The sequence below is a fragment of the Penicillium taxi genome, assembly GCF_028828555.1.
Source record: "Penicillium taxi strain IBT 34144 chromosome Unknown utg000004l_segment0_segment0, whole genome shotgun sequence".
Classification (NCBI taxonomy): domain Eukaryota; kingdom Fungi; phylum Ascomycota; class Eurotiomycetes; order Eurotiales; family Aspergillaceae; genus Penicillium; species Penicillium taxi.
The window spans coordinates 4,045,919-4,067,760 of record NW_026643206.1 but is presented as its reverse complement, the minus strand read 5'-3'; the positions used below and the strand labels follow the sequence as shown (position 1 = coordinate 4,067,760).

The 21,842-nt window shown below is 46.8% G+C and overlaps 10 protein-coding genes across 10 annotated transcripts; 4 read left to right on the top strand and 6 right to left on the bottom strand.

The window, feature by feature from the left end:
• Window positions 1–74: 74 nt before the first annotated feature.
• On the bottom strand, window positions 75–1,845 carry N7495_006386 (glycoside hydrolase family 125 protein; the record flags this gene model as incomplete). Its single annotated transcript, XM_057209037.1, has 3 exons — window positions 75–346; window positions 408–1,618; window positions 1,682–1,845. 3 exons carry the CDS (start codon window positions 1,843–1,845, stop codon window positions 75–77), a joined length of 1,647 nt encoding a protein of 548 aa, XP_057062811.1.
• A 527-nt stretch (window positions 1,846–2,372) lies between these two features.
• On the bottom strand, window positions 2,373–3,980 carry N7495_006385 (uncharacterized protein; the record flags this gene model as incomplete). The annotated part of the gene is made up of 7 exons (XM_057209036.1): window positions 2,373–2,515; window positions 2,564–2,740; window positions 2,795–2,938; window positions 2,987–3,457; window positions 3,521–3,759; window positions 3,826–3,881; window positions 3,930–3,980. The coding sequence occupies 7 exons, from the start codon at window positions 3,978–3,980 to the stop codon at window positions 2,373–2,375; spliced, it is 1,281 nt and encodes a 426-aa protein (XP_057062810.1).
• Window positions 3,981–4,158: 178 nt separating this feature from the next.
• rad18 (E3 ubiquitin-protein ligase RAD18) lies at window positions 4,159–5,446 on the top strand (the record flags this gene model as incomplete). The annotated part of the gene is made up of 3 exons (XM_057209035.1): window positions 4,159–4,681; window positions 4,749–4,881; window positions 4,933–5,446. The coding sequence occupies 3 exons, from the start codon at window positions 4,159–4,161 to the stop codon at window positions 5,444–5,446; spliced, it is 1,170 nt and encodes a 389-aa protein (XP_057062809.1).
• An 83-nt stretch (window positions 5,447–5,529) lies between these two features.
• On the bottom strand, window positions 5,530–7,237 carry N7495_006383 (putative vacuolar sorting protein SNF7 family protein; the record flags this gene model as incomplete). The annotated part of the gene is made up of 5 exons (XM_057209034.1): window positions 5,530–6,225; window positions 6,279–6,473; window positions 6,533–6,754; window positions 6,826–7,108; window positions 7,188–7,237. The coding sequence occupies 5 exons, from the start codon at window positions 7,235–7,237 to the stop codon at window positions 5,530–5,532; spliced, it is 1,446 nt and encodes a 481-aa protein (XP_057062808.1).
• A 283-nt stretch (window positions 7,238–7,520) lies between these two features.
• N7495_006382 (TRAPP III-specific subunit 85 family protein) lies at window positions 7,521–9,806 on the bottom strand (the record flags this gene model as incomplete). The annotated part of the gene is made up of 2 exons (XM_057209033.1): window positions 7,521–8,709; window positions 8,731–9,806. 2 exons carry the CDS (start codon window positions 9,804–9,806, stop codon window positions 7,521–7,523), a joined length of 2,265 nt encoding a protein of 754 aa, XP_057062807.1.
• Window positions 9,807–10,472: 666 nt separating this feature from the next.
• Window positions 10,473–12,170, top strand: N7495_006381 (tRNA adenylyltransferase; the record flags this gene model as incomplete). The annotated part of the gene is made up of 3 exons (XM_057209032.1): window positions 10,473–11,265; window positions 11,320–11,883; window positions 11,935–12,170. 3 exons carry the CDS (start codon window positions 10,473–10,475, stop codon window positions 12,168–12,170), a joined length of 1,593 nt encoding a protein of 530 aa, XP_057062806.1.
• A 115-nt stretch (window positions 12,171–12,285) lies between these two features.
• N7495_006380 (Tti2 family protein) lies at window positions 12,286–14,248 on the top strand (the record flags this gene model as incomplete). The annotated part of the gene is made up of 3 exons (XM_057209031.1): window positions 12,286–12,480; window positions 12,532–13,239; window positions 13,295–14,248. The coding sequence occupies 3 exons, from the start codon at window positions 12,286–12,288 to the stop codon at window positions 14,246–14,248; spliced, it is 1,857 nt and encodes a 618-aa protein (XP_057062805.1).
• Window positions 14,249–14,418: 170 nt separating this feature from the next.
• Window positions 14,419–17,490, bottom strand: N7495_006379 (phosphatidylinositol-3,5-bisphosphate 5-phosphatase; the record flags this gene model as incomplete). The annotated part of the gene is made up of 1 exon (XM_057209030.1): window positions 14,419–17,490. One exon carries the CDS (start codon window positions 17,488–17,490, stop codon window positions 14,419–14,421), a length of 3,072 nt encoding a protein of 1,023 aa, XP_057062804.1.
• Window positions 17,491–18,337: 847 nt separating this feature from the next.
• Window positions 18,338–18,962, bottom strand: N7495_006378 (putative 1,3-beta glucanase; the record flags this gene model as incomplete). The annotated part of the gene is given in 3 exon segments (XM_057209029.1): window positions 18,338–18,369; window positions 18,436–18,784; window positions 18,798–18,962. 3 exon segments carry the CDS (start codon window positions 18,960–18,962, stop codon window positions 18,338–18,340), a joined length of 546 nt encoding a protein of 181 aa, XP_057062803.1.
• A 1,162-nt stretch (window positions 18,963–20,124) lies between these two features.
• On the top strand, window positions 20,125–21,297 carry N7495_006377 (sialidase family protein; the record flags this gene model as incomplete). The annotated part of the gene is made up of 1 exon (XM_057209028.1): window positions 20,125–21,297. The coding sequence occupies one exon, from the start codon at window positions 20,125–20,127 to the stop codon at window positions 21,295–21,297; it is 1,173 nt and encodes a 390-aa protein (XP_057062802.1).
• Window positions 21,298–21,842: the final 545 nt, after the last annotated feature.

The following is a 21,842-nucleotide window of genomic DNA, read 5'->3' as shown; positions in this document are numbered from 1 at the left end:
TACAATCAAACCAATACTCGCTATGGAGAAGAAAACAGATGGAGAGCTATAGGGTAAACAGGTAGCTTAGATGCTTATGAAACAACGTATGGCTCTACATTCTCCCCAAAGATCAAATGAGGTCTCTCCGCCGCGATCTTCAGAATAGTCTGCGCGAAGACCGAGTTGGCCCACGCGAACCAAGGGCGGGTATATACTTTGATATTAGTGACATCAATAGACTCGTGCACTAGGCCAAGAAGACTTGAGTTTCGGACAAGCTCGATACACTCTAAAATCTCCGAGTCGTTGTTGGAAGTCATCGCTTGCACGAGGAGTGACATGGGCCAGGCATTTTGTAGTCCGACTGGAATGGATTATGTGAGTAAGACCCTACAAGTGGCAGCGTACTAGGGAGAAGGACTTACTATGTGGACCGCCAATCCCATGGAAGGCGGGACCTTCTAGGTAATAAGGGTTACCAGACTTTTCGGTGATCATCTTACGGGTATTTTGGTAGACTTCATCGGTTTGGCTCACGAAGCCCAGGTATGGAAGAGCTAAGAGCGATGGAATGTTTGCATCGTCCATGATTGTACGAGATCCGTAGCCATCCACTTCAAAAGCGTAGACATCGCCGTATTTGACATGGTGTACGATGCCATGCTCGCGGACTGCGGCAGCCAGATCCTTGCCCCGCTGTTTTAGTTCCTTGATGAGGCTATCGTGACCACCAGCCTTTTCAATTATACCAGCAATCTTCTGAAGTTCAACAGACATCATAGCATTGGGTGGAATAAAGTATCCGAAGATGGCAGCATCATCGCTAGGGCGGAAAGCGCTGCGAATGAGACCAGTGCCGCTATTAAGTGGGTTGCCAACACCACTCAAAGCCAAGGTCTCAGTACCAATATTAGTCTGACGCTGGAAGGTATATTGGTTAGTAACGAACTGATTCTTCGAGTTAAAAGAGGGCTGTGATTGTGCATTAATGACCCGAAGGACTGTGTCCAGAGCCTTGAACCAGCGGTCGTTCAAAAATTCAATGGATCCGGTGCTCTCATGGAATTCAGTCGCCAGCAAAAGGAAATGTGCCAGTGAGTCCAGTTCATACTTGCATTCGTAGACGAACGATTTGTCGTAGGTTGGGTGCACATTGTCACTTTGACTGCTTTCCTCGGGTTTAATGCCACTCACAGAGGGCGGTTGAAAGGCATTGCAGTATGGAGACTGGATCACGAATTCGGCTTGCGTATGAATCGCTCCAATGATAAGGTCATACAGACTCTTGTCACTGGCGGCCAGCGCCTGATAGTTGGTGAGCTGCCTAGTCGAGTCGCGGAGCCACTCCGCATTTATGTCACCCGTCACGACAAAGGTGTGCGTGCCGCTCCAGTCCGAGGTGTCGCGTTTGTTCCTCTTCCGAGTTGCAGCCGAACTTGTGCCATTCGTGTGCCACCTTATTGTTGTGTCCAAAGTGTTGGGGTAGGCATTTCGGAATAATTGGGCAAGGTCCTTGTCGACCAGGCGCGACGTCACATCTTCGATGACCTGCTCAACTGCCGGTGATGAAAAGGTGCGGCATGCTAGGGCAGGACGCTGGTATGGGAGGTTCAAGGGACCGCCACTATACGGAGCACTGGAAGACGCCAATTTAGTTGAGTAATTGCTGGTGTTGGCTGATGAGGGGTACTCTACTCACTGCGGCGTCGAGGCGTACGAGGTGTACTCCGGACATGCGCGTCGCAGGATCGCAGGACTATCGCCAGGCGTAGCACTTGCAAGACTTAGAAGTGGAATAGCCGCAAGGAGTGCGGAGAAAGACATGCCAGGCGAGTTAAGATTGAGAGGGAAAAGAGGCACCATCTGAGACCCGGGAGCGATTAAATAACAGACGAGCCTTCCTATTTATCACAAACAGGGGCGCGCATTCCTCTCGAATTGGAATTGATGGAAGAACTACGGACTAATTTGGCGGGGAAATTAGTCAACATTATTCAGTTGCACTGTCTCCGCTTGTAAATGCGGAGAAGCTTCATGATCACCGTTTGTTTACTTCTTGTCCCCTCTCACCTCACACTCCCAGTACACAACACACAACTCTCCATTAAGAATCTAAAAGAGGAAAAAGACCACAAGAATTATGAACGATGACTGCGACTGCAATATCTACCTCTTCCTGTACAGTCCTGTTTCAATGTAAAGTGGTACAAGTGTATAAAACATTGGGACGATTAAAATTTTCAAGTGTGTATCGAGAGGACATTGGAACAATACCAGTTGATCTATAATGACTGATCTATAACTAAGTCTAATGAGGATAAGACATTTCGAGTACGGATATGGCTGGATGGGACATAGATGCGCAATAACTAATATTATTATTGTAGCTATTACTTTTTGCCAAAGAATGACATGATATTGCCCTGGCCAGGTTTTCCTCCCTTGGCTTTGGGCACATTAACTGCTGGCTTCTTCTTGACCGGTGCTGGTTCATCCTCGGAGAATGATTCCCATGAAGGCTCTTCTCTAGTCACTGTTCTCAAGTCAGCATAGACCAATCAAGGCCAGGGTGGACACTTACCTAGGTAACCCTCTTCATCCTTGACTGTGCGCTTCTTCATGACTTGTCGTCTGCCGCGGCGACGTCCTCCTTGCACCGATATCTCCTCCTTCAACTCGACTGGTTTAGGAGGCGGCAACTGTTCCATAGGAGTCGGTTCGCGCTCTGGTTCTTCATCGGCGTCGGGCATTTCCTCATCTGCGACCATGTTAGTTATTTATGTATCAAATGAGAACACATAATTGAAAGTACCATCGGCTTCATCATCTTCCATCATCTTTCTTAATTTATCTTCGCGCTCTCTCTTGCTTTCGCGACTAGCTTGGTCTTTGTCCTTGTCAGCTGAATCTGGGAACAACTCCTCTTGCTCTTCCTCAGAGGCATCATCCATGACCACTAGAAGGTGTTAGTAAGAATTCCGGAAGTTGGATTGATGAGACTGACCATCTTCTAAAGGCGCAGTTGGCTTGGACTTCGGCTTTGCCTTCGCAAAAGAGCTGAAGAGGTTGCCCTTCTGCTTCGGGGGTACTGTTTTGGTAGACGTGTTGACTGATGATTGAGTACCACTAGCAGAGGGTTGTGATTTGGGCTCTTCTGCCTTAATATCCGACTTCACACTCTCTTTTTGAAGAGGTCTCTTGGCAGGAACAGTCGATTCAGGTTTCTTGGCAATTGGCTCTGATTTCTTGGGTACAGGGACTTCTGGCGGCGGGGGTGGGCGTGTCCCGGTTCTCCGCTTGACATTGTGATTCTGAATCATGCCCCATTGCTTTCCACACTCGAGGGGATCTTCTTGCGCATGCACCTTGGCAGTTTCCTCGGCCGCATCTGTCAATGTGTTGAGATCTTGGATCACCGTGGACTGGATGCTATAGATATGAATTTTAGAGATAGACTGGAAGGTAGCTTTCGCATCTGCTCAATATGGGTTACAAATTAGTCTTCGTCAATAGGTGTCTGGCAGATAGAGCCTCGTACCCTCCAAATCTTCCTCCCGGGCTAGTATGATCGAGGAAATGCGCACTGATTCAGATGAAGAATCTTGATTTGGCATTGAACTAGGGAGATAGGGACTGCTTGGTGGGACCTCGTCATCCTTGTTCGCATTGCCATTGCCATTGATCGTAGATTGCTCTTGAATACCGGAGATAACGTAGGTTGCGTGCACAGTCTGTGGTGTCTTTGCGTTTTCATTTCGATGGAATTCAAAAAGGATCCTATATTGCATGGTGAGGATTTTGTCCTTGGCTCACAACTTCAATGAAGGTATAAGAAGATCATACTGTTTAGCACGATTGGCGTGAACTTTCAGCGCGCGGCTCAATGAGCGATAGGTGATCTAAAGGAATTAGTAACAACACAGTAGCCACTTGAAAGAAAGACTCACTGTCTGGCGCTCATTCAGCACATTTTCTGCCAGGAATATCTTGGGATCCATCTTGCTTGAAGCTGGTAATTTTGAACGACGCGTGTTGATGCCACTTTACGCGTATCAGTCAGCAGTGGGTCTTGGCAACCAACAGCTCCACCTTTTACATCTTCCTTCTCACACAGTTGATCTGCTGATCTCGAAAGGGGACCAGTCACAAATATCCAGGATCTTTCCACTTGCTCACATGGAGATCTCATTTGACATACCCGATGCTACAGATTGGCTCGGAACACCATTGCATTTAGTCGCCCCATTGGAATCGCTACTACGATGCCAGGTTTGCAAAGACTTCTTCGAGAACCCCGTGATTACCTCTTGCTCTCATACATTCTGCTCCCTATGCATTCGCCGCTGTCTCAGTAATGATGGCAAGTGTCCCATCTGCCGCGCTACCGACCAGGAGCTCAAATTGCGCCGGAACTGGGCAATCCAGGAATTTGTCGAGGCTTTTCAGACTGCTAGGCCAAGTACGCTAGATCTTGCACGAAAAGAGGCAGATCGTTTGAAAAATGCCGACAATGAGATCTCGGAACCACCAGCCAAAAAGCGTAAGGCCGAAAATACGCATCAATCGGAAACTGCCGACCTCCAGGATTCGAGACCTCAACGCGCCCGAACAAGATCGCAACACAATACAGTGGATATCCAGGAGCAGGGATATGAACCAGAAGTTATAGAAGACTCTCAAGATGAGGAGTACATTCCAGGTTTGTCTCAATCTCAATATTGTTTTCTGCGCGTCACGAACTATGTTAACTCTTTTGGTAACAAAAGACGGTCTCGTCAAGTGTCCTATATGCCAACGGCAGATGAAAAGCGAGTTGATAAATAGGCATCTAGATACATGCCTTGTTAAGGATGAGCCAACTCCTCAGATGCCAGCAGCACATATACCGGCAGCTTTTAGGTATGTTAGAGCTACATAAGTTTGGGCTATCAATTCTGATCGAGCTTCTAGATCATTACAAACACATCCATATCCGAACTCACAACAAAAACAGTTGGAACGATTACCTACAATGAACTATAATTTATACAAGGAAACACAACTCCGAAGAAAATTCCAAGACCTGGGTATTCCAAATTGGGGGCCCAGGGCTCTGATGCAGAGGCGCCATACCGAGTGGATCAATTTGTGGAATGCCAACTGCGATGCCACAACCCCAAAATCGAAGGGAACATTGCTTCGGGAGCTCACAGTTTGGGAGAATACACAGGGTGGACAAGCAGGGCCATCATTCGAGAGGAAATCAATAACTAGCAAGGAATTTGACGCAGCTGGATGGTCTGCTAATCATGACGATGACTTCAAACGTCTCATTGCGAACGCGCGCAGACGAACCGAGCAGGTCAAATCCACAATTCCTGCCGCTCCACAGGCAAATAACACCGAAGCTTCTGATTTACCACCCCTCTCTACTCCGGTTGGGGAAACCCCGGATATGAATCACCCTGGTCTGTGGGAATCGTAATGGATCCCTACGCTATGTTGCTACTTGATAGGTAGCTCTGCTTGAATCATGGAGAAAACGCATTGTCAGCGCGTAGATGAACTTCATTTTGCGTTCAACGGCTGGTCTTCCACCGACATATTCGAGAGCCTGTCAATGCTGTTTGCCAGCTCAGATTCCAGGTCTTTTGATGCCTGTGCTTTGCGAGCCGCCTCATCTGACGCTTGTTTTGTGCTGTCCAACTCGGCAAGCTTCTTCCGAGTTTCCTCTGCCTCTTTCTCTTCTCTTGCCTCGCGATCGCCCTTCTCCAGCGCTTCAAGCTCGTCATCGATCTCACCCTCATCAATGACCGGCCCAGCTTCGCTCATGATACTTCCGATCTCATCGACCTTGGCCATCTCCTCACGCAACTCCTCGACCACATCTTCGACACGCTCGGCACCGCCGATCTTGGTATGCATTCCACGAAGAACACCAGTACTTGCTTCCATTACTTGCACAATCTCCACCTGGTCAGCAGCCTGCTCAATCTTGGAATAAACCTCTTCGAGCTGCGCCAGCGTGGCAAGTCGTTGAGAGAGATTATACTCAACCATCTTCTTGGACTTGACAGCCGACAATGCCGAGATGCGATTTTTATTAGCGAGAGCCGTCTTGGCAGATGCTGTCAAGCCAGCAATTTTTGCTTCTAGATTCATGACCTGTTTTGATATCGTAGATAGAAGTGTCTTGATTGAGGCAATGGTAGTATCCTGATGAGTGATCTGTGGACACTCATCCCCTGACTTGAACTTGACAGTCTGGTACAGAATGGTCAGCTTTTATAGATATTTTTTGCTGTACATTCACATACCTTTCCATCATATGCAATGACGCCACAGTCGCGCGAAAGATACAGCAAAAGAACGTCAAAATCAGAACTAGAGAGCTCAGTGGCATCATGTAGAATAGTCGCAAAATTCTCAGTAAAGCTTTCCTTCGAGCATATAAGATCAAGCTTGGAAGGATTCCCGGCCATCGCCTTTTTAATAGTCAAATTTGCAGCTTCCTATAAATAAGCTAAAAATTAGAGCTCATTCAGCGGACCAATACTCATCATATACTAACCTCCAAATTCTGACCCAATACCAGTTCTTGCACCTGCAGTTTTGGTGAAGTATCGCTCTCGCCAATCACAAATCCTTTCAACTGGCGGAACCCCCAATTTATAATATTCAGCGGGCTCAAAGCTCCAGGATCAATAAGCCTCCACTGACTTTTGCGCAAACTCCCCGCAGTCGTCATAAAGATAGGCAAAGGAACCATAGAATGCTTTTTCATAGCCTCTTCCTGAGTTGAAAAAGGTAGTTAGCAGCAATTTCGAGAGCTCGTTCATGGACAGAATAAGAGTTGTAGCATACAATTACTGCTCCCAAGGCAACGGGTCTCCCCCACTCTGGAAGTTCCAAATCTCGTAATAGCGACTCATCCGTTCGCAGGATAAGGTGATCGGTTATCTTGGAGTCGGCACCTTTCTGTGACGAAAGAGACCCCGAGCGTGCACGAGTTCCTCGCGAAGATGTGTAGCCACGCTTGGCAGCCCTGTTCAGGGCTTGTTCCCATGCCGCAACGTTGACGGCATACCCGTCTGGATTTGTCTGCTTTTGAAGGGTAAAATCGGAGTATAAGGATGGTAGGCGATTTCTAGTGTTTGGAATTATGGTATATTAGTTCCGCTCTTCACTTTTGTGCCGTATCGCTTTATATTTGGAGGCTTCGGTACCTTCGAAAGGCCTCCTCGTTGTTGAGGATGTAATTTAAGAGGTCGCTCATATCGGTCACTTTATGGAATCTGTCTGGAGTCAAGCGTTTAATTTATTGTGGGAATACATGTGATATTAGACAGAGGACGTTGGGTAGAGGAGGTTCTTGCGTGGGATGGAGTCGATTGTCAACACCTGAGCACTGGGGCAACCACATCCCAGCTTTATCGATAATGGCACGTGATCTACTTTATACATTGAAGAAGCCATTAAATGGGATTAGTAAATTAGATGCACAGATATAGGTCTGCATTCTATTATATGGTAAGATGATAAGGATTCTTGTTCATGGTCTATGCTCGTTCAAAGTCATCATTAGGTGGATTTTCAGGGTCCCTGGCCCCGGAGCTCGTGGTGAGATTGCCCGCATCCAGCTGTGCAGGGGGTCCGATCAACGAGCGCCGATGGCTGCGCTTGTCTAGCTTTTCGCTGATTTCTTCGGTCCCAACAACATCCTCTGAAACAGGGTCATCTTGAGCGCCAAATCCTCTTGACTCGAGGTATTCAACCTTCACCGCGTGACGTAATTTATCGGCAAAATTCTGCATCTCAGGCATTGGGAATACACAGTCAGTTTCGAGAGCATCAGCGTAGAGCCGTTCCGCTTCTTCAAGGCATGCTGAAGCCAGATTGGACTTTCCAGCTTTGAGCCATTGATCAGCTGCGAGGATGCTCCACATCCCAGCCTTGCGACGACGTGCGCCCCATTTAGCTCCCGCCACTGGTGTCTTGGAGGCATAACATGCGGCAACACGCTCCATGAAGAGGTTATGTCCGACAGTGCCAACCAGTCCAAAGTCCATGACCCGCATGGCCCATTTAGCGGCACTCTCGGTTGCAGACCCGCCACGCGACTTCAGGAGCTCTACAGCCATAGTCAAACATCGGAGTGCATGTAGTGTGTCCTGGCACCGAGTGAGGTAGGAGTAGGCTGCAGTCTCAAACATATGGTCGACACTTTCAAGCTTGATCTTGGAAGACATAGCCAGTGGGTTCAGTAGCATGCTGATTGCGCACATTTCATGAGCACCAGCATGATATTTCCAAGCCTTGTCGTTGCCAAAGTCCACGCGAATCATCTCGTAAATCGAGGCAGAGAGTTTCCAATCACGGAGCATGAAAGCGAAATCGGCCATCTTTCGCAAAATGGCTTCCGGTAAATCAGGGCTGTAGAAATTGTCGGTTATGTTGTAGTTTCCACTTCCACCGGATGAGCCGGTGATACTTGACCGTGAGCTGGAACCGAAGCCAGCCCATCGCCGTGACATTGACATAAACCGACCGCTGATACCACGTCGTCGCGAAGCAACTTGGTCATTCCAAATAGCTACTCGATTCTCCATAAACGGGATCACAGACTGTACTATGAGTTCCCTAATGAAGGTTTTGATTGCTGAGGCATCAGAGTCGAAGAGGTACGGAGTACCGTCTGTACCAAGATCCACCAGCGTTTCTGCTTTTGATGTTAGATTCCGTGCCTTTCTGAAAGAGATTCAAATCTACGACTTGCCTGCTTCCCCGACCCCCGACAGTCGCTCCTGTGGGGAAAGCCATTCACATAGGGGAATTTGAACACTATCATCGTCTGTCACCACACACTGGCTACTCCGAAGTCTCAACAGATGACAGTGTAGCCCGAAATGTCGCTTCATTTGATCGTATAATTTGGTGGATTCTGTGATATCGTCACGCTCCTCGTCATGAACCAACACGTAGTATCGAAGATACTCCTGATTGACGTAGTCGGGTAAGCGTCTGTCTCCTGTGCTGCTTTGCGCGTAAAGCTGTCTCAGTGTCTCCAGTGGCGCTGAATTACGCGACGAGATAGTTATTACGCTTGCAACGGGATGCGAAAATGTCTCATGGGGAGCCGGGGCCGTGGACGACAGAAGCTGTCGCAGAAACAGCTTAGATAGAGGTGTTGTTGCAGGAAATGCCAAAATGTCCTTGGATGATAGTGCTTCGCTGAAATTTCCATCGGTCGAATTCAGCTGGTTCTCGAGCACCTCTTCCATTTGCGTGACTGTGTCTTTTCCAGAATTTGGGCCAGTCGGAGTCCGACCAAACCCTTTCAAATCCACGAAGCGCACTCCATAGTCTTCCCAAGCGCGACTCGCTCCAATACTGTCGCGAATAACTACCTTTCCCGGGATGTTCTCACCAAACGGCTTGATCAGTTCGCAGAAGCCTCCTTTGAACCCCTTATTCCTCACCAAATCATCGGTGTCTTCCGAAGCATAAATCGCGACGGTTGGTGAAAAGCCCCGAATCAGCAACGACCTGATATCCTCCGAGCCATCAAAGCGACCATCAATCGACCCGAGTGACGAGCGAGCTAATTGTGGGGTAGACGATCTAATGGAGCGGGCCTGTGGCGAAGCAGGGTGGATGGGCAGTTCTGTGGTCGTAGCTGAGAGGGGTGTGGGCGGTGTTGGAGAGGCCCCTCCTGCCCGGGCCTCTGCCAGTTCCGTATCTATTGTGGGCGTCGATTCGGTCTCGTCCGGATATCGTGACTTGGATGCGCCACGCGCAACGGACGGCGGAGGTTTGACCGGCGTTCCATCCCCGGGCGATGTCATGGACACCGAGTACTTTCTGAAAGTCGGAGGCTAAGAAAGAGAATCGACAGACCCCATGGACTGGAAATTCAAAGGGAATTAGTCCTGATATTAGGCAATAGCGTGTGATGGAATGTCAGGCTGAGGTTGGGTGTTGTTGATTAAATGATGGGGGAAGCCAAGCTGCGGGATTCGCCGATTTGATTGGGACGCGAAGTAGAAGGGCGCACTTGGAGAGAATACAAGTCAAAAGTCTGCGATAAATAATTTCACGATCACAATCAATCAAGAATCGAAGTCGAGGATAGTTTAGAAGGAGTTTTAAGTGATTAGTAAATTTGGCATGAAATTGTACAACACGTGAGGGCAGCTTTATCGGCATTGAGTCACTATTTTTTTTGTTGCTTTATTTCTTTCCCCGCAAAATCTCCATGGCTGTCAATGCCCAAGTTGCGCTTCTCTGACTCATTGCTTGGGGTCTTTCGCCATTCTTCATCTAAGACTGTCCTTCCCTGGGCCAGACCAATACATTACACATGCGCTCTCATTTTCCGCAAACCTATCCGCACCTTCACAACAATCTGGCATACTGTAATGCGTGCTCGCGAAATCGATTCTCACTCCCCAGGACCTGCGAGCAAACGAAGACGCATATCATCTATATTTGAGCAGAGGAAATCTCACGAAATGGATCTTGTCACCGCCACTATTGAACTCACTCCGATCGAGGCAACCCTACGAACCCTCCTTCTCGACGTCGCACAATACGTTGATGAGAAAAATGAGTTGGACAATGAAGGCGATACAGCTAAGAAGCCTGCAACAGTCCTGCGTTTTACAGGCGGCTGGGTTCGCGACAAGCTTCTTGGGGTAGACAGTCATGATATTGACGTGGGAATTAGCAGCATGACAGGCTACACGTTCGGAATGGCCTTGAAGGAATATCTTGATATTCCAGAGAACCTCGAAAAGTACAAGAGGCTAGATCGTGATCAACATGATGAGATTGTGAGCTTGCACAAGATCGAGGCTAACCCAGAAAAATCTAAACACCTGGAGACTGTCACAACCAAGATCTTTGGACTCGATATTGACCTGGTCAACTTGCGCAAGGAGACATACACTGAAGATAGTCGCAACCCACAAATGGAGTTTGGAACTGCACAAGAGGATGCAATGCGACGCGATGCGACCATCAATGCCCTATTCTACAACCTGAATGAATCGCAACTAGAAGATTTTACCGAACAAGGCCTAGAAGACATGAAAAAACATATCGTTCGGACACCTTTGGAACCATACCAAACATTTAAAGATGACCCACTCCGCGTTCTGCGAGTGATTCGCTTTGCGAGCCGACTGGGCTACAATATCGATCCAGAGGCTGAGGCAGCAATGCAAAATGAAGACATCAGGGAAGCGCTGAAGCTGAAAATAAGCAAAGAGCGTGTTGCAGCTGAGCTTGAGAAGATGTTGCGTGGTAAGTCACTCAGCAGGTTAGATATAAATCTGGTTGCTGATCATTTCTTCCTAGGCCCCGATCCTCGCGGCGCATTGGAACTTATTGACCGGATCGGACTGTATTCCACTATCTTTGCCAATCACCAAGATAATGTTAAGGCGAGTACGTCGACCTGGCCTATCGCCTACAATTCTTTGCCCTTTTTGCTTCACCCTGAACTCCATCAAGACGAAACTGCTCAGGAGGTATTGGGTCGCCTTCGACAGATCCTGTTCCGTGACCCTGCGAGCGCATATCACGCTTGGATGATCGCAGCCTTTGCTCCATGGACGGCCATCCCCCCTCGGGCTGCTACCGGCCCCAAGTACAAGCCACAGACTACGCGTCCAGTTGACGTCGCCCGAGACAGCCTCCGCTCGGATAACAAAACCATGACCATCCTTCGCGATGCCACCTGGAACTATAAGGATATCATTGAATTCAAGTCTTCCCTGCTCGTTAATTCTGAGAGAGACTTAAGTGCCGAAGTTCGGCAGCAAGTCGGCCTACGGATCCGGCTCTGGGGCAAGGATTGGAGATTGTGCATTGTGCTAGCTTTTCTCCAGGAACTCATGCAGGGAGGCAACATCGTTGCAGGTATATCAACCCTCCATTCATTAGATCATACACGATACTAACTGCACATAGTGGCTAAACACTACGACCAATTCCTGGCATATATTGTAGAACATGACCTGGAGGACGTATGCGACCTCAAACCGATTGTAAATGGAGGAGAAATCATGAAATTCCTTAGTGCCAAAAATGGACCCTGGATGAAAAAAGCGACCACGATCATAATGGAATGGCAGCTCCTGCATCCTGAGACGAGCAAAGATGTGGCATTGGAGGAACTTCAGCGCCGACTTGGAGAGTTGAAGTAAATATTGATAAGATAAAAAAAACAAAATAAATGACTCCATAGAGATATGTAAGCAAGTTTACTTCTCTGAACTCCCGTCCCGTCTAACCTCGTGGAATCAACTCTTCAATAAAATCATGGATAAGAATACATCAATTCCCATTGGCGATATAGATGCACTGAATGCATTGAGAAAAGAAGTCCGCGAGGCCATCCAGAAAGATCCTTGGAACCTCGACGATAATTACCGCTCAGGCTTTCGCGCCGCAAAGCAGAATCTGCATCAGTTATGGCTGAACGTGTCGAATTATGACAACTCTACCAATTTGAACGTAAGTATTGGAAAATCACTGACAATGACAATATACTAATATTATTTCTAGGCCTGCGAAAGCATTTGGACTGCCAATACTTTCATTAGTTTCTATGATACTTTCCTACCCAACGATGGAGGTCCTCGTACATTTCAAGGAGAGGAAGCTGAAGCCGTTCTCAACATGTTCACGTGGGCAGTCAAAATGGCACTGCCTTCATCAGAATTTGCAGCCAACTTCGATGATAATTTGGAGATTACCGAAGGTATTTACTTCCCCGCGCAAACTGGTTCAGAACTCCCCGCTAAGAAAGGCACAGATATTCAAAAGGCCCAAAATGAGACTCGTCTGCGGGCAAAGCTAGCTACAGAGTTCATTTTACAGTTAGAGATCCGCATGAATCCCTGTTTCGAGGATCGTTCTGCCACTCAGACTTCTGAAGCTATTGTAGCCATCATTAGTTACCACTCGGCACAAGATCCATGGACGGCGGGCCCCCAAGCGGCTGATATTACCCAGCTGAGTGACCAGTATCTCACTCAGGTGATGCGCCAGAAAGATGTGATGGGTTCCATTGAGAAGATACTGAGAGAGATCATCAAGCCACTGTTTACCAAGACACGGAATCCAGCTCTTACCAGCGAGGGGCGCAAGAATCTGTATCCTCTGCCGCTGCCGCATTTTGACGGTAGTACTTTTGATGACTCGGCAAAGCCTTGGAAAAATACGAATATCTATGCTACGACTGTGTTGTCGTGGATCATCTCACAATATAAAGTATGGCCCGGATACTGATCGATAATATAGCTTTACATACTAACTTCTATTCTAGTCCACTCACAAAGCTCAGCTGGAAGCACACTTCCCTCTTTTAGTTCCTGCTCTCCTGGCCTTGATAGATGACAGCAATACCTATTACAAAGCAAAGGGCTGCCTTCTATTAAAGGATCTACTTAAACCTATTCAAGAAAGCGGCTCTGATATTATCGTTCGAACGAACTTGAATTCCGTCTTCGTGGAAGCCATTACACCTTGTCTTCTTTCTCTACCGACAATCACACCAGAAAATAAGTCGCTCCAAATCCTTAGTGGAGCATATAATGCCCTGCTCTCAGTATTGAAAGCCACCTACAAGACGAAAACACCTGGAAAGACACGAGTCCAGATCGAAAAAGACGACGAAGCCTACACCACAGCCATAAGCAAGATCCTGCGAACAAACGTGATCGCTTCATTCCACCAAATCAGCTCTTCAACAGGCTCCATTTCCACCTCCGCATCTTTCCCGTATCCCAAACTGTCAGAAATTCTAATGTCATGGATCTACGCGCTGACCAACGAACTTGGCATCCACACTGTCAAATATCTCCAAGACATCATCCCAGTTCTATACAGTACTCTCGCCAGTCCCTTCGGCCCAGATCATCCTGCAATGATCCTCGGGGCAATTTTATGTACCAAGACTGTGATTTTGAATGCTCACCCTCGCATGCGCTATTGGCGTGGTGAGATATTTGGTGGACTGTCTGCGTGCTGGCTCCATGTGAATTGGGAAGAGGATGAAGTCGCAAATGGATCAGCAAGGGATTCGGCGGTGGAAAGCAAGTGGCCTGCACTGAAGACTAATTTAAAAGATACAGTCACTGTCTTGAAGCATGCTTTGCAGAATCCTCCCCAAGTTGTTGACCAGTCTAAACCTGAGAATGTATTGACGGCGGAGAAAATGGACAAGGAGTTGCAGGATCTAGTCGATGCGGATCCCAAGTTGAAAGACCTTCTGCTTTAGATGGATCTTTACATAATATATAGTTCCAAACGAACTGTTTGTTGAAAATCTACATAATCTCGCTTCATATGTTCGATTAATGTAAAAGTATATTAAAATGCAAAGGGGGTATCGATCTCGATGCCAGTCCGCTGAAATGAAACAAATATCAGATTGCGGTCGTTCAGTCATTAAACATCGACACGTTGCTTGAAAAGACTCTTTCCACGTAACCACTGTCGGTATCGCTTATACCTCTTCTTCTCATAATCTTCACTGACGACAGTAAGGCATTCATCTGACACGCTCAAAAACTCTGCATAATCATCCAAGTTGTTCTCGGCCCTAGATTGTAACACATTCTCTTGGAGATTGGTCTTATTGGCATATTCGGCCAAGTCAAGGTTAGGCCCATTCGCGTGCAGGGACACGGCCGTCATTTCATCTTCAAACGTGACGACCAGAGGAACTTTAAGGGGGTGATTGATGTATCGCTCATACTCTGCCGCCTCTGTTGAGGTGACGGAGGGACTCAAAGAGTCCGTGACCAGTTGACCTAATGTCCACTGGGCGATCTGCGCTTTACTAGGCTTCAAAGGTGCAGAATTGAGAGGAGCGATTGGTGGGATTAGAGACTCCTGAGATATCTCGAAGATGGAATCTTTGATGATTCCAACAGAGGGAGCTTGCTTGAAAGAGGATGGAGGTTGGTGTGTCCAGTTGTAGGCGGGATCAGAGCTAGGTATGGAGGTTGAAGAATGAGGGCGGCTGTCGGATGGCTCTTGAATTTTCACGCTTCTCGGTGCTGGCCGTGGAATCTGGTCTGCTGTTATACGAGGGACAAACGGGCTGAGATCGAGTGACGTTTGCCCTGGGCGTAATGGCGGAAGGTAGTCGAGGCTGGAATTCATCTTGTACGCAAAGTTTTTCGCGAGAGAAGACAGCGTATGTGGACGGTAGTACTCAAACCAGTAGTCGTCAATTTGAGAAAGCGGCACTTTGGGTCGAGATGGAGGAGGCGGAAATTCTCTCTCCTTGAGAAACTCTGGTGTAAACCAATTCACGTAGTTTCGCTTCTTCTTGTCCAATTGCGTCCTAGGCCGGCCGTGGTGCAAGTAGTAGTCGGTGGAAAGATCCCAAAGCATCGGTGCTCCGTGGATGTATATGTAATTTCCAAGGAAGAGGTTGTAAGCTTCTTGGCGCTGAGCATCGAGGAATGAGTTGTTATAGTATCGTTTGAAGCTCTCTACCATATCACGGGAGTGGCTGCTCCACTGGTTGATTTTGCGGTATGTGGCCACTGTGTTGACCAGGTGGGACCCTCCATACTGAATTGCAATAGAGTCACCGTGATCATGCCACATGTGAGTAAACAGGTTTACGCAGTCTGTGTCGTATTCAACCGTGGTCTCCTCGATTACACCTAGGGCATGGAGTTGGTAACCGAGTGCCCTTTTGCCAATCACGAATTGGGCCGCATTAGTTCTGTCAAGGCAGTCTATACAGTTGGTTCGTGCGACACCATTCTGTAGCTGCAGACCTGACTCCACATCAGCTCCATTTTTGAAAAACCCAGTCTTCGGGATAATATCTCCGGCAATCCCCTCCAGCGTTTGTATAACATCTTGGTCGCGGCTTTTTGCTGCACGACTCATGTCCCAGGCCTTATAGATCAGTTTTTTATCTGGTGGAAGGAACTGGTTGAGATAGGTCACTGCATTGGTGAATTCTTTAAGGACTTTCGATTCTCGTGGCGTATGTTCTCGAGATTTGACAAGATTCAAGATGTAGACAGGAGCCCCATATCGTTCAAAAAGATCATCGAAATGCAACGCCGCCGCAGAGTAAAAAGGATCCAACAGATTCAGCTCGATATCCGGCTTTGGCGTAACGCCGGTATTTTCCTGTATCCAGTAGAGGGGTATGCTGCCACGGTGCTGAACATACGAGGTGTAATTTGGACTTGCATGGAGGATAGGGCCGGCAGAGTGGAATGATGTTGTTATTTGCTCGGAGACAATTTGTTCAGTTTCCACATCGTTCGCCACGTATCCTCGATCGTTGGCACCACGCTTCAAAAAGCGTGCGCCCGCAAAGTGTCTTGACCGACGAGCAATGATAGATATGTATACTATCCGTCCAAAAACGCACAATTTCGCCTGATTCAGATACCCGTAGATTATTGGAAGACACCAACGATAAGGGTTTTTGAGAGCGGTGATCGCGGGGCTGAGAAGATGATGGTTCCAAACGAACATATCGTTGTAATCCTCTGGTATAATTCTAGCATAGCCATCCTTGTGTGCGTGTCTCTCGCGGCAGATGTTGTGCTGCAATGACCGTGTGATGTCGTAGGAGTAGCTGAAATAGAAAGACCGACTTAGGTTGAGATTGTTCAATATGGCTTTATATCTCTCCTCTTCAGGTTGCTTTTCAGGTTTCAGACGAGACGAGCCTGACATTGTCAATGGTATGAGCTCTGTCTCATCGATCTGGAATACGCCATGGCCACCCAGCATGGCTACTTGGCTCCTTTTAGTGACCAGAAGCATGTAATATGCCCCCGTGAACTTGATAAAACCAAGCAAAGCCCAAGCGCTACATTTTTGTCTCAATCCACCCGTGCTCTTGTTGCCATCGTCGATAGTATCCAGTAGCTGGACCATTTCCCTTTGATTGTAGACCATGTCATCCTCGATGATTCCCAACTCGCCAGATTCAGAGGTGCGATCTATTTTCAGGATTCGAAAACGAGTCTCTGAGAGATTGATACCAACCATGTAGAACCTAGTAGCTGTTTCGTACAAGGTAAACTTGAAGATTCTATCGAGACCTTCATCCTCGGCGTCTCCATCCAAACGGTGCTTCTGAGAAGCGCTGGGTGCCGAGTCTTGCTTAAAAGACGTTGCAGCCCAGGGCTCATCATTTTCCTCCTCGAGTGTGGATTCTAACACTGATGGGTCTCGTGCACGCTCAGTGCCATTGTTTTCAATTTGACTGCGTCCCACGTTCACGGAATGGTTAGATGTGGGGGTGCTTGACTTCGAGTCCACGTCGACAGGTTTCCTTGCTTTACTGTCAAGGCTAGAGATAGGGAGATGTTCATCAAGAAAGCCAGGATCAGGGCCGATTAAATTAACGTCATCAAAGCTCTCCATGACAAATTGTGCGTTGAAACTGAGGAGTTTGAGAAGCTGGCAGATTTCCCCACAAACGGTGACGTCGCCCGAAAGCCATTGCTGCCTGAGGAACCAACATCTCATTGTTTCATTAACAAAGCGACGCGACTTTCAGTTCTCTTAAAATCTATGATATATGGTCAGAAAATTACAATTTTATTTCAAATTTTATTTTCTGTTATCGGGTAGTTGAGGGCATCTTCAATCAAGTAAGGCATGAAAATGTCTATTTTCACTAGTTATTGGTACCCAAAGCACGGGCTATTTACCAACCTCACCCCATTTTAGGTAGCTTTTCCCCAGCAAGATTTGAGGATGTGGCAGGCGTGGACTATGAGCTTCTCAGTATCTCGAGCACCGTCGAAGTAAATACTGAGATGTTCGAGCTCATTTTCCAAGCCTTGGAAGATCAACGGTCCTAGAGTACGGCCTTCCAAGATTGACATCTTCCAAGTAAAGGGAAGGAAACATTCATGTGGTTATCTAATACCCTGATACATGCATGGAAATTGAACGAATTCAAAATTGATCCTGCTCGATATAATCTTCCCCGTGGACTTCACCTACCCGCCTATTATTGAGTATACTAAGTCTATTGGTCATTTTTGATGGGTATCTAGGTATCTGAATTTGACAAGCGCATGGTTTCTTCGCTAATCAATCTAACTACCTATGCCCTTAACGGATAGTGGTAAAGCAGCCTTGGATAGCCCCTAGAAGCCACCCGTGGACCTCAGGACTTCGGGACCTATCAGTGTATATAAACTGTCTGTTATCAAGGTACTGTCGAGTGCCTGACTGTACAAATTTTACGAGGAGCATGATGAGATCATCTATGGGCGACGAAAACTATAGTCGTTGACCTAGGGGATCGTTACTGCCTTCGCATGGCCAAGGAATCTTTATACCTCAAAATGACAATCCTCTTCATCTACACATGTCTGCGAATAGTCGGAGGACTAACTGTAAAGTCCTATGATATTGTCAGCATACACTCATGACCACTGATTTTTAATTTGAGAAACGTACCAAGGAGATAGACAGATGAAGAGTCCATTATTCCAACACCCCATGAGAAAGCACAGGTATCAGAAATAAAAGTACAGTCCATGAAATCTGGATCTTCGGGAAATAGACCAGACGTAAATGGCAAGGGTGAAACGGGGACTGGCTGGAAATAGGGAGACTCGGTTTGAATCATGCCCATGCCAATTTCTTTGGTTTGATACAACTCATAATAATAGAGAACCTGGTGCTCCGAAGCTGTCCCATACAGCCACGTAGGACCCTGACTTTCAACCAGAATGCCGCGAGCTGCATAAACATCGAGATTATGGTCGGCAGTCCACGCATAGACATTTTCAGATATGCTGAAGAACTAGCGCCTTCACATCCATGACTTGAATATTTCCTAGGTCGTCATATTTCGGACGACGACGAGTGAAGAAATTAGGAATGGTATTGTACGTGGTATTTCCAAGCAGTGAAGCAGTTCCGTTCATGGCGAGCAAGTTGGCGCCAGAAACGAAACGTGCACCATCTGGGTCATTCACCATGCCAAAGCCTCATGACTCAAGGATTGTTTAATCGCCTCCAGGTACCGGAGCCTCGTCGGCATTGTTATCTAAAATAGCGTTTTGTGTCGTAGAAACCCATTTCTGCAAAAGTAGCGCAGTTGAGTTCTCACTGTATAGTGCTGTGATGATACCAGTAGGGGTATTTGCAATAACAGCGTCAACTAGAACAAAAGTACCCACGCCCTGTCCAGTACTAAAGGGACCACCAGCCTACCCCTATGGCCGTATTGCCTCGAAATGAATTATATTTGGAATTTTGAAGAAATGAAGACATTTATATAAGGCATTCCTGATATGCAGGAAGCGCTAGTAGAACGCGTTAAAATAAAGTGAGAAATATCCATGGATCCACGGGTAATGATCCTTACAATAAACTTGATAGAGCTTCATGTCCAGATCTTGATCTATAAAGATGCACTAAACGAAAGAAACTCTCCATCAACAGGAGATAGGGCCCCAGTGTTAGCCACAAGAGTTAGTCGGCGGCCACATGATAGCGTCCTGCAGCTCAGCTTCCTCTTAGAAGAGACATCTCTTTCCTCATTTTGTTCCTCTGTCCACGTCTGCATGTAGGTCATAGTATAACACCCAGGGTATTTACGATTTCTAAATGGCTAAAAGTCTAGATAGGTACTTGCCTGGTCTTAGTGTTTCCTATTTTATTTTCCGTAAATTATCTTAACATTGAAGTAATCCCCACAAATAGTAGACGTATATATTCTTAGAATTGTCACACAACATTGCACATCTGGATAATTGCATTATTCAAAAGATTAGATTGAATCCGACAAACCCACGATCCATCGTTGTTATTTTCCCTCTTTGACTTAAACATCCATGGATCACAATTGAGATTATCACTAGTATAGAGGCTGGAGACCTCCAAGGCTATTGTCACTGCAGCCCCCATCTTTAATCTGAAAGCCCCCAGGGCTATTGCCGCTGTAGCCCCATTTCTAATATTAAAGCCCTGCATTACGCCTTTCCTTATCCAGATTAGTGCAAACCCTATCGAGTATAGCAGTACAACCATGAAACTTGCCCCCATATGGCTGAGGAGCCTTCAGCTTATTTTATTTTTTACTATATAGCTTGCCAGGATAATACCGTTTTGTATTCAAACTTCAAGTTTATCGCAAATATGCGACAACCATGTACATGTTTGTGCCTTCTTTCAATATTCGTCTTTGCCTTTTATTATTTCTCTCCTGCGCAAGCATTAAATAATGATGGTATTACCTTCAATGTGGCAACTTCGCCGTTGATAGTGATAGACGATGAGCGTCCAGTAAGCTCATCGAATCACAGCACGTATCCTCGCCTGACAAATCTTTCTGATGGAGCGATCTTGTCCTCCTTTACACACTACATCGGAAAAAACACACGTTCTCTATCTGTTTCTTACAGTACAGATGGTGGGAAAACATTCAGCGACTTTAGTGAAGTCACCCAAGCAGAAGGAGATGTGGATAACATGTTCTTGCTCGAGGTTTCCAAGGATGTTGTTCTAGCATCCTTTCGTAACCATGATGATGAATACTTCCGTATCACCATCTGCCGATCTATAGATGGAGGTAGAACTTGGAAGTTTGTATCCCAAGCTGCGGAAAAGAGCGGCTCACTAGGACTCTGGGAGCCATTTATGCGACTTGGGGACGAAGGCGAAGTCCAGCTCACATTCTCGCAAGAATTCGCGCACAATACTCAGCGTACTATGCGTGTGGTATCGCGTGATCAAGGAAGTACGTGGAGCACACCAACTTGTCTATCCGGCTGTAAAAAGGAACTACGGGATGGAATGAACGGAATCACCAAAACGAATGATAATGGCCGTGATGCACTTGTCATGGTTATCGAAACAAACCGCTATGGCACGTACAATGTTGAGTCTCTTGTTTCCTATGACGACGGATCTACTTGGTCACATCGCGGTTGTATATTTCGTCCCAAGAGCGGTCATAATGCTGGTTCTCCCCAAATTGCTTCATTTGGAGATGGCTCTATGGTGACAGTTTTCATGACAGATGAGGATGCAGATAATGTGGACTGGCCTAAACACGCCTCAATCAAAGCTGTATTTGCAAGCCCACCGAAAAATGGGACGCTTATATGGAGTGATCCAACTTTGATCTCGTCGGAGTCAAGCTTCTGGCCTGGATTGTTATCTATTAACGATAATACAGCTCTGGTTACATATGATCGAGGAGCGAAACCCCTTGTGAAAACGATAAAATGGAACCCCAGGGTCGCAGGTTTTCGCTTAGATACCTATACATTGAGAAAATTTAGAAGATTGGCTAAGGAGGCAAGATGAGCTGGAGAGACTTGGGCATATTGAGGTAGTTCGGATCTGAGAATCCATTGATTTCTGTTTTATCTGGATTAACTATTTGAGCGTATAATCTATCTTGGTCTCTATTTTGTAAGATATACAATACCAGCAAAGTGTTTTCCGCCTAGGTATCGCTTCAAGAACAGCAATAGAAAGATATGAAGAAAAGATATCATAAAAGGTTGCTTCGAGCTAAGTTCTCTTGTTAATAGCCGAGGAACTCGATTCGTTTCTAGGAAAGTTCAAGTCGAGAAATATGAAGTGATTGTCTCCAGGTGGTATTTCTACAAAGTTGTTGGAAAAGAGCCCCCTAGCATAGGATGTTGCTCGATCTAATTTTCATTCCAAATGTTGAGTTTGACCTGCCAGGACGCAAATACTGAAGTTCTGTCATTGTAGAAGCTAGACCCCTTTGAGTCTCGGCCTCTCATTGAAAACAAGTCTGTACCTATGCTCCTAGCGAGTTTCTATGATCCTAAGCTGCTCATCCAGGAGTCTACAATCAGGCTCTCCACTGCCGCTAGCTG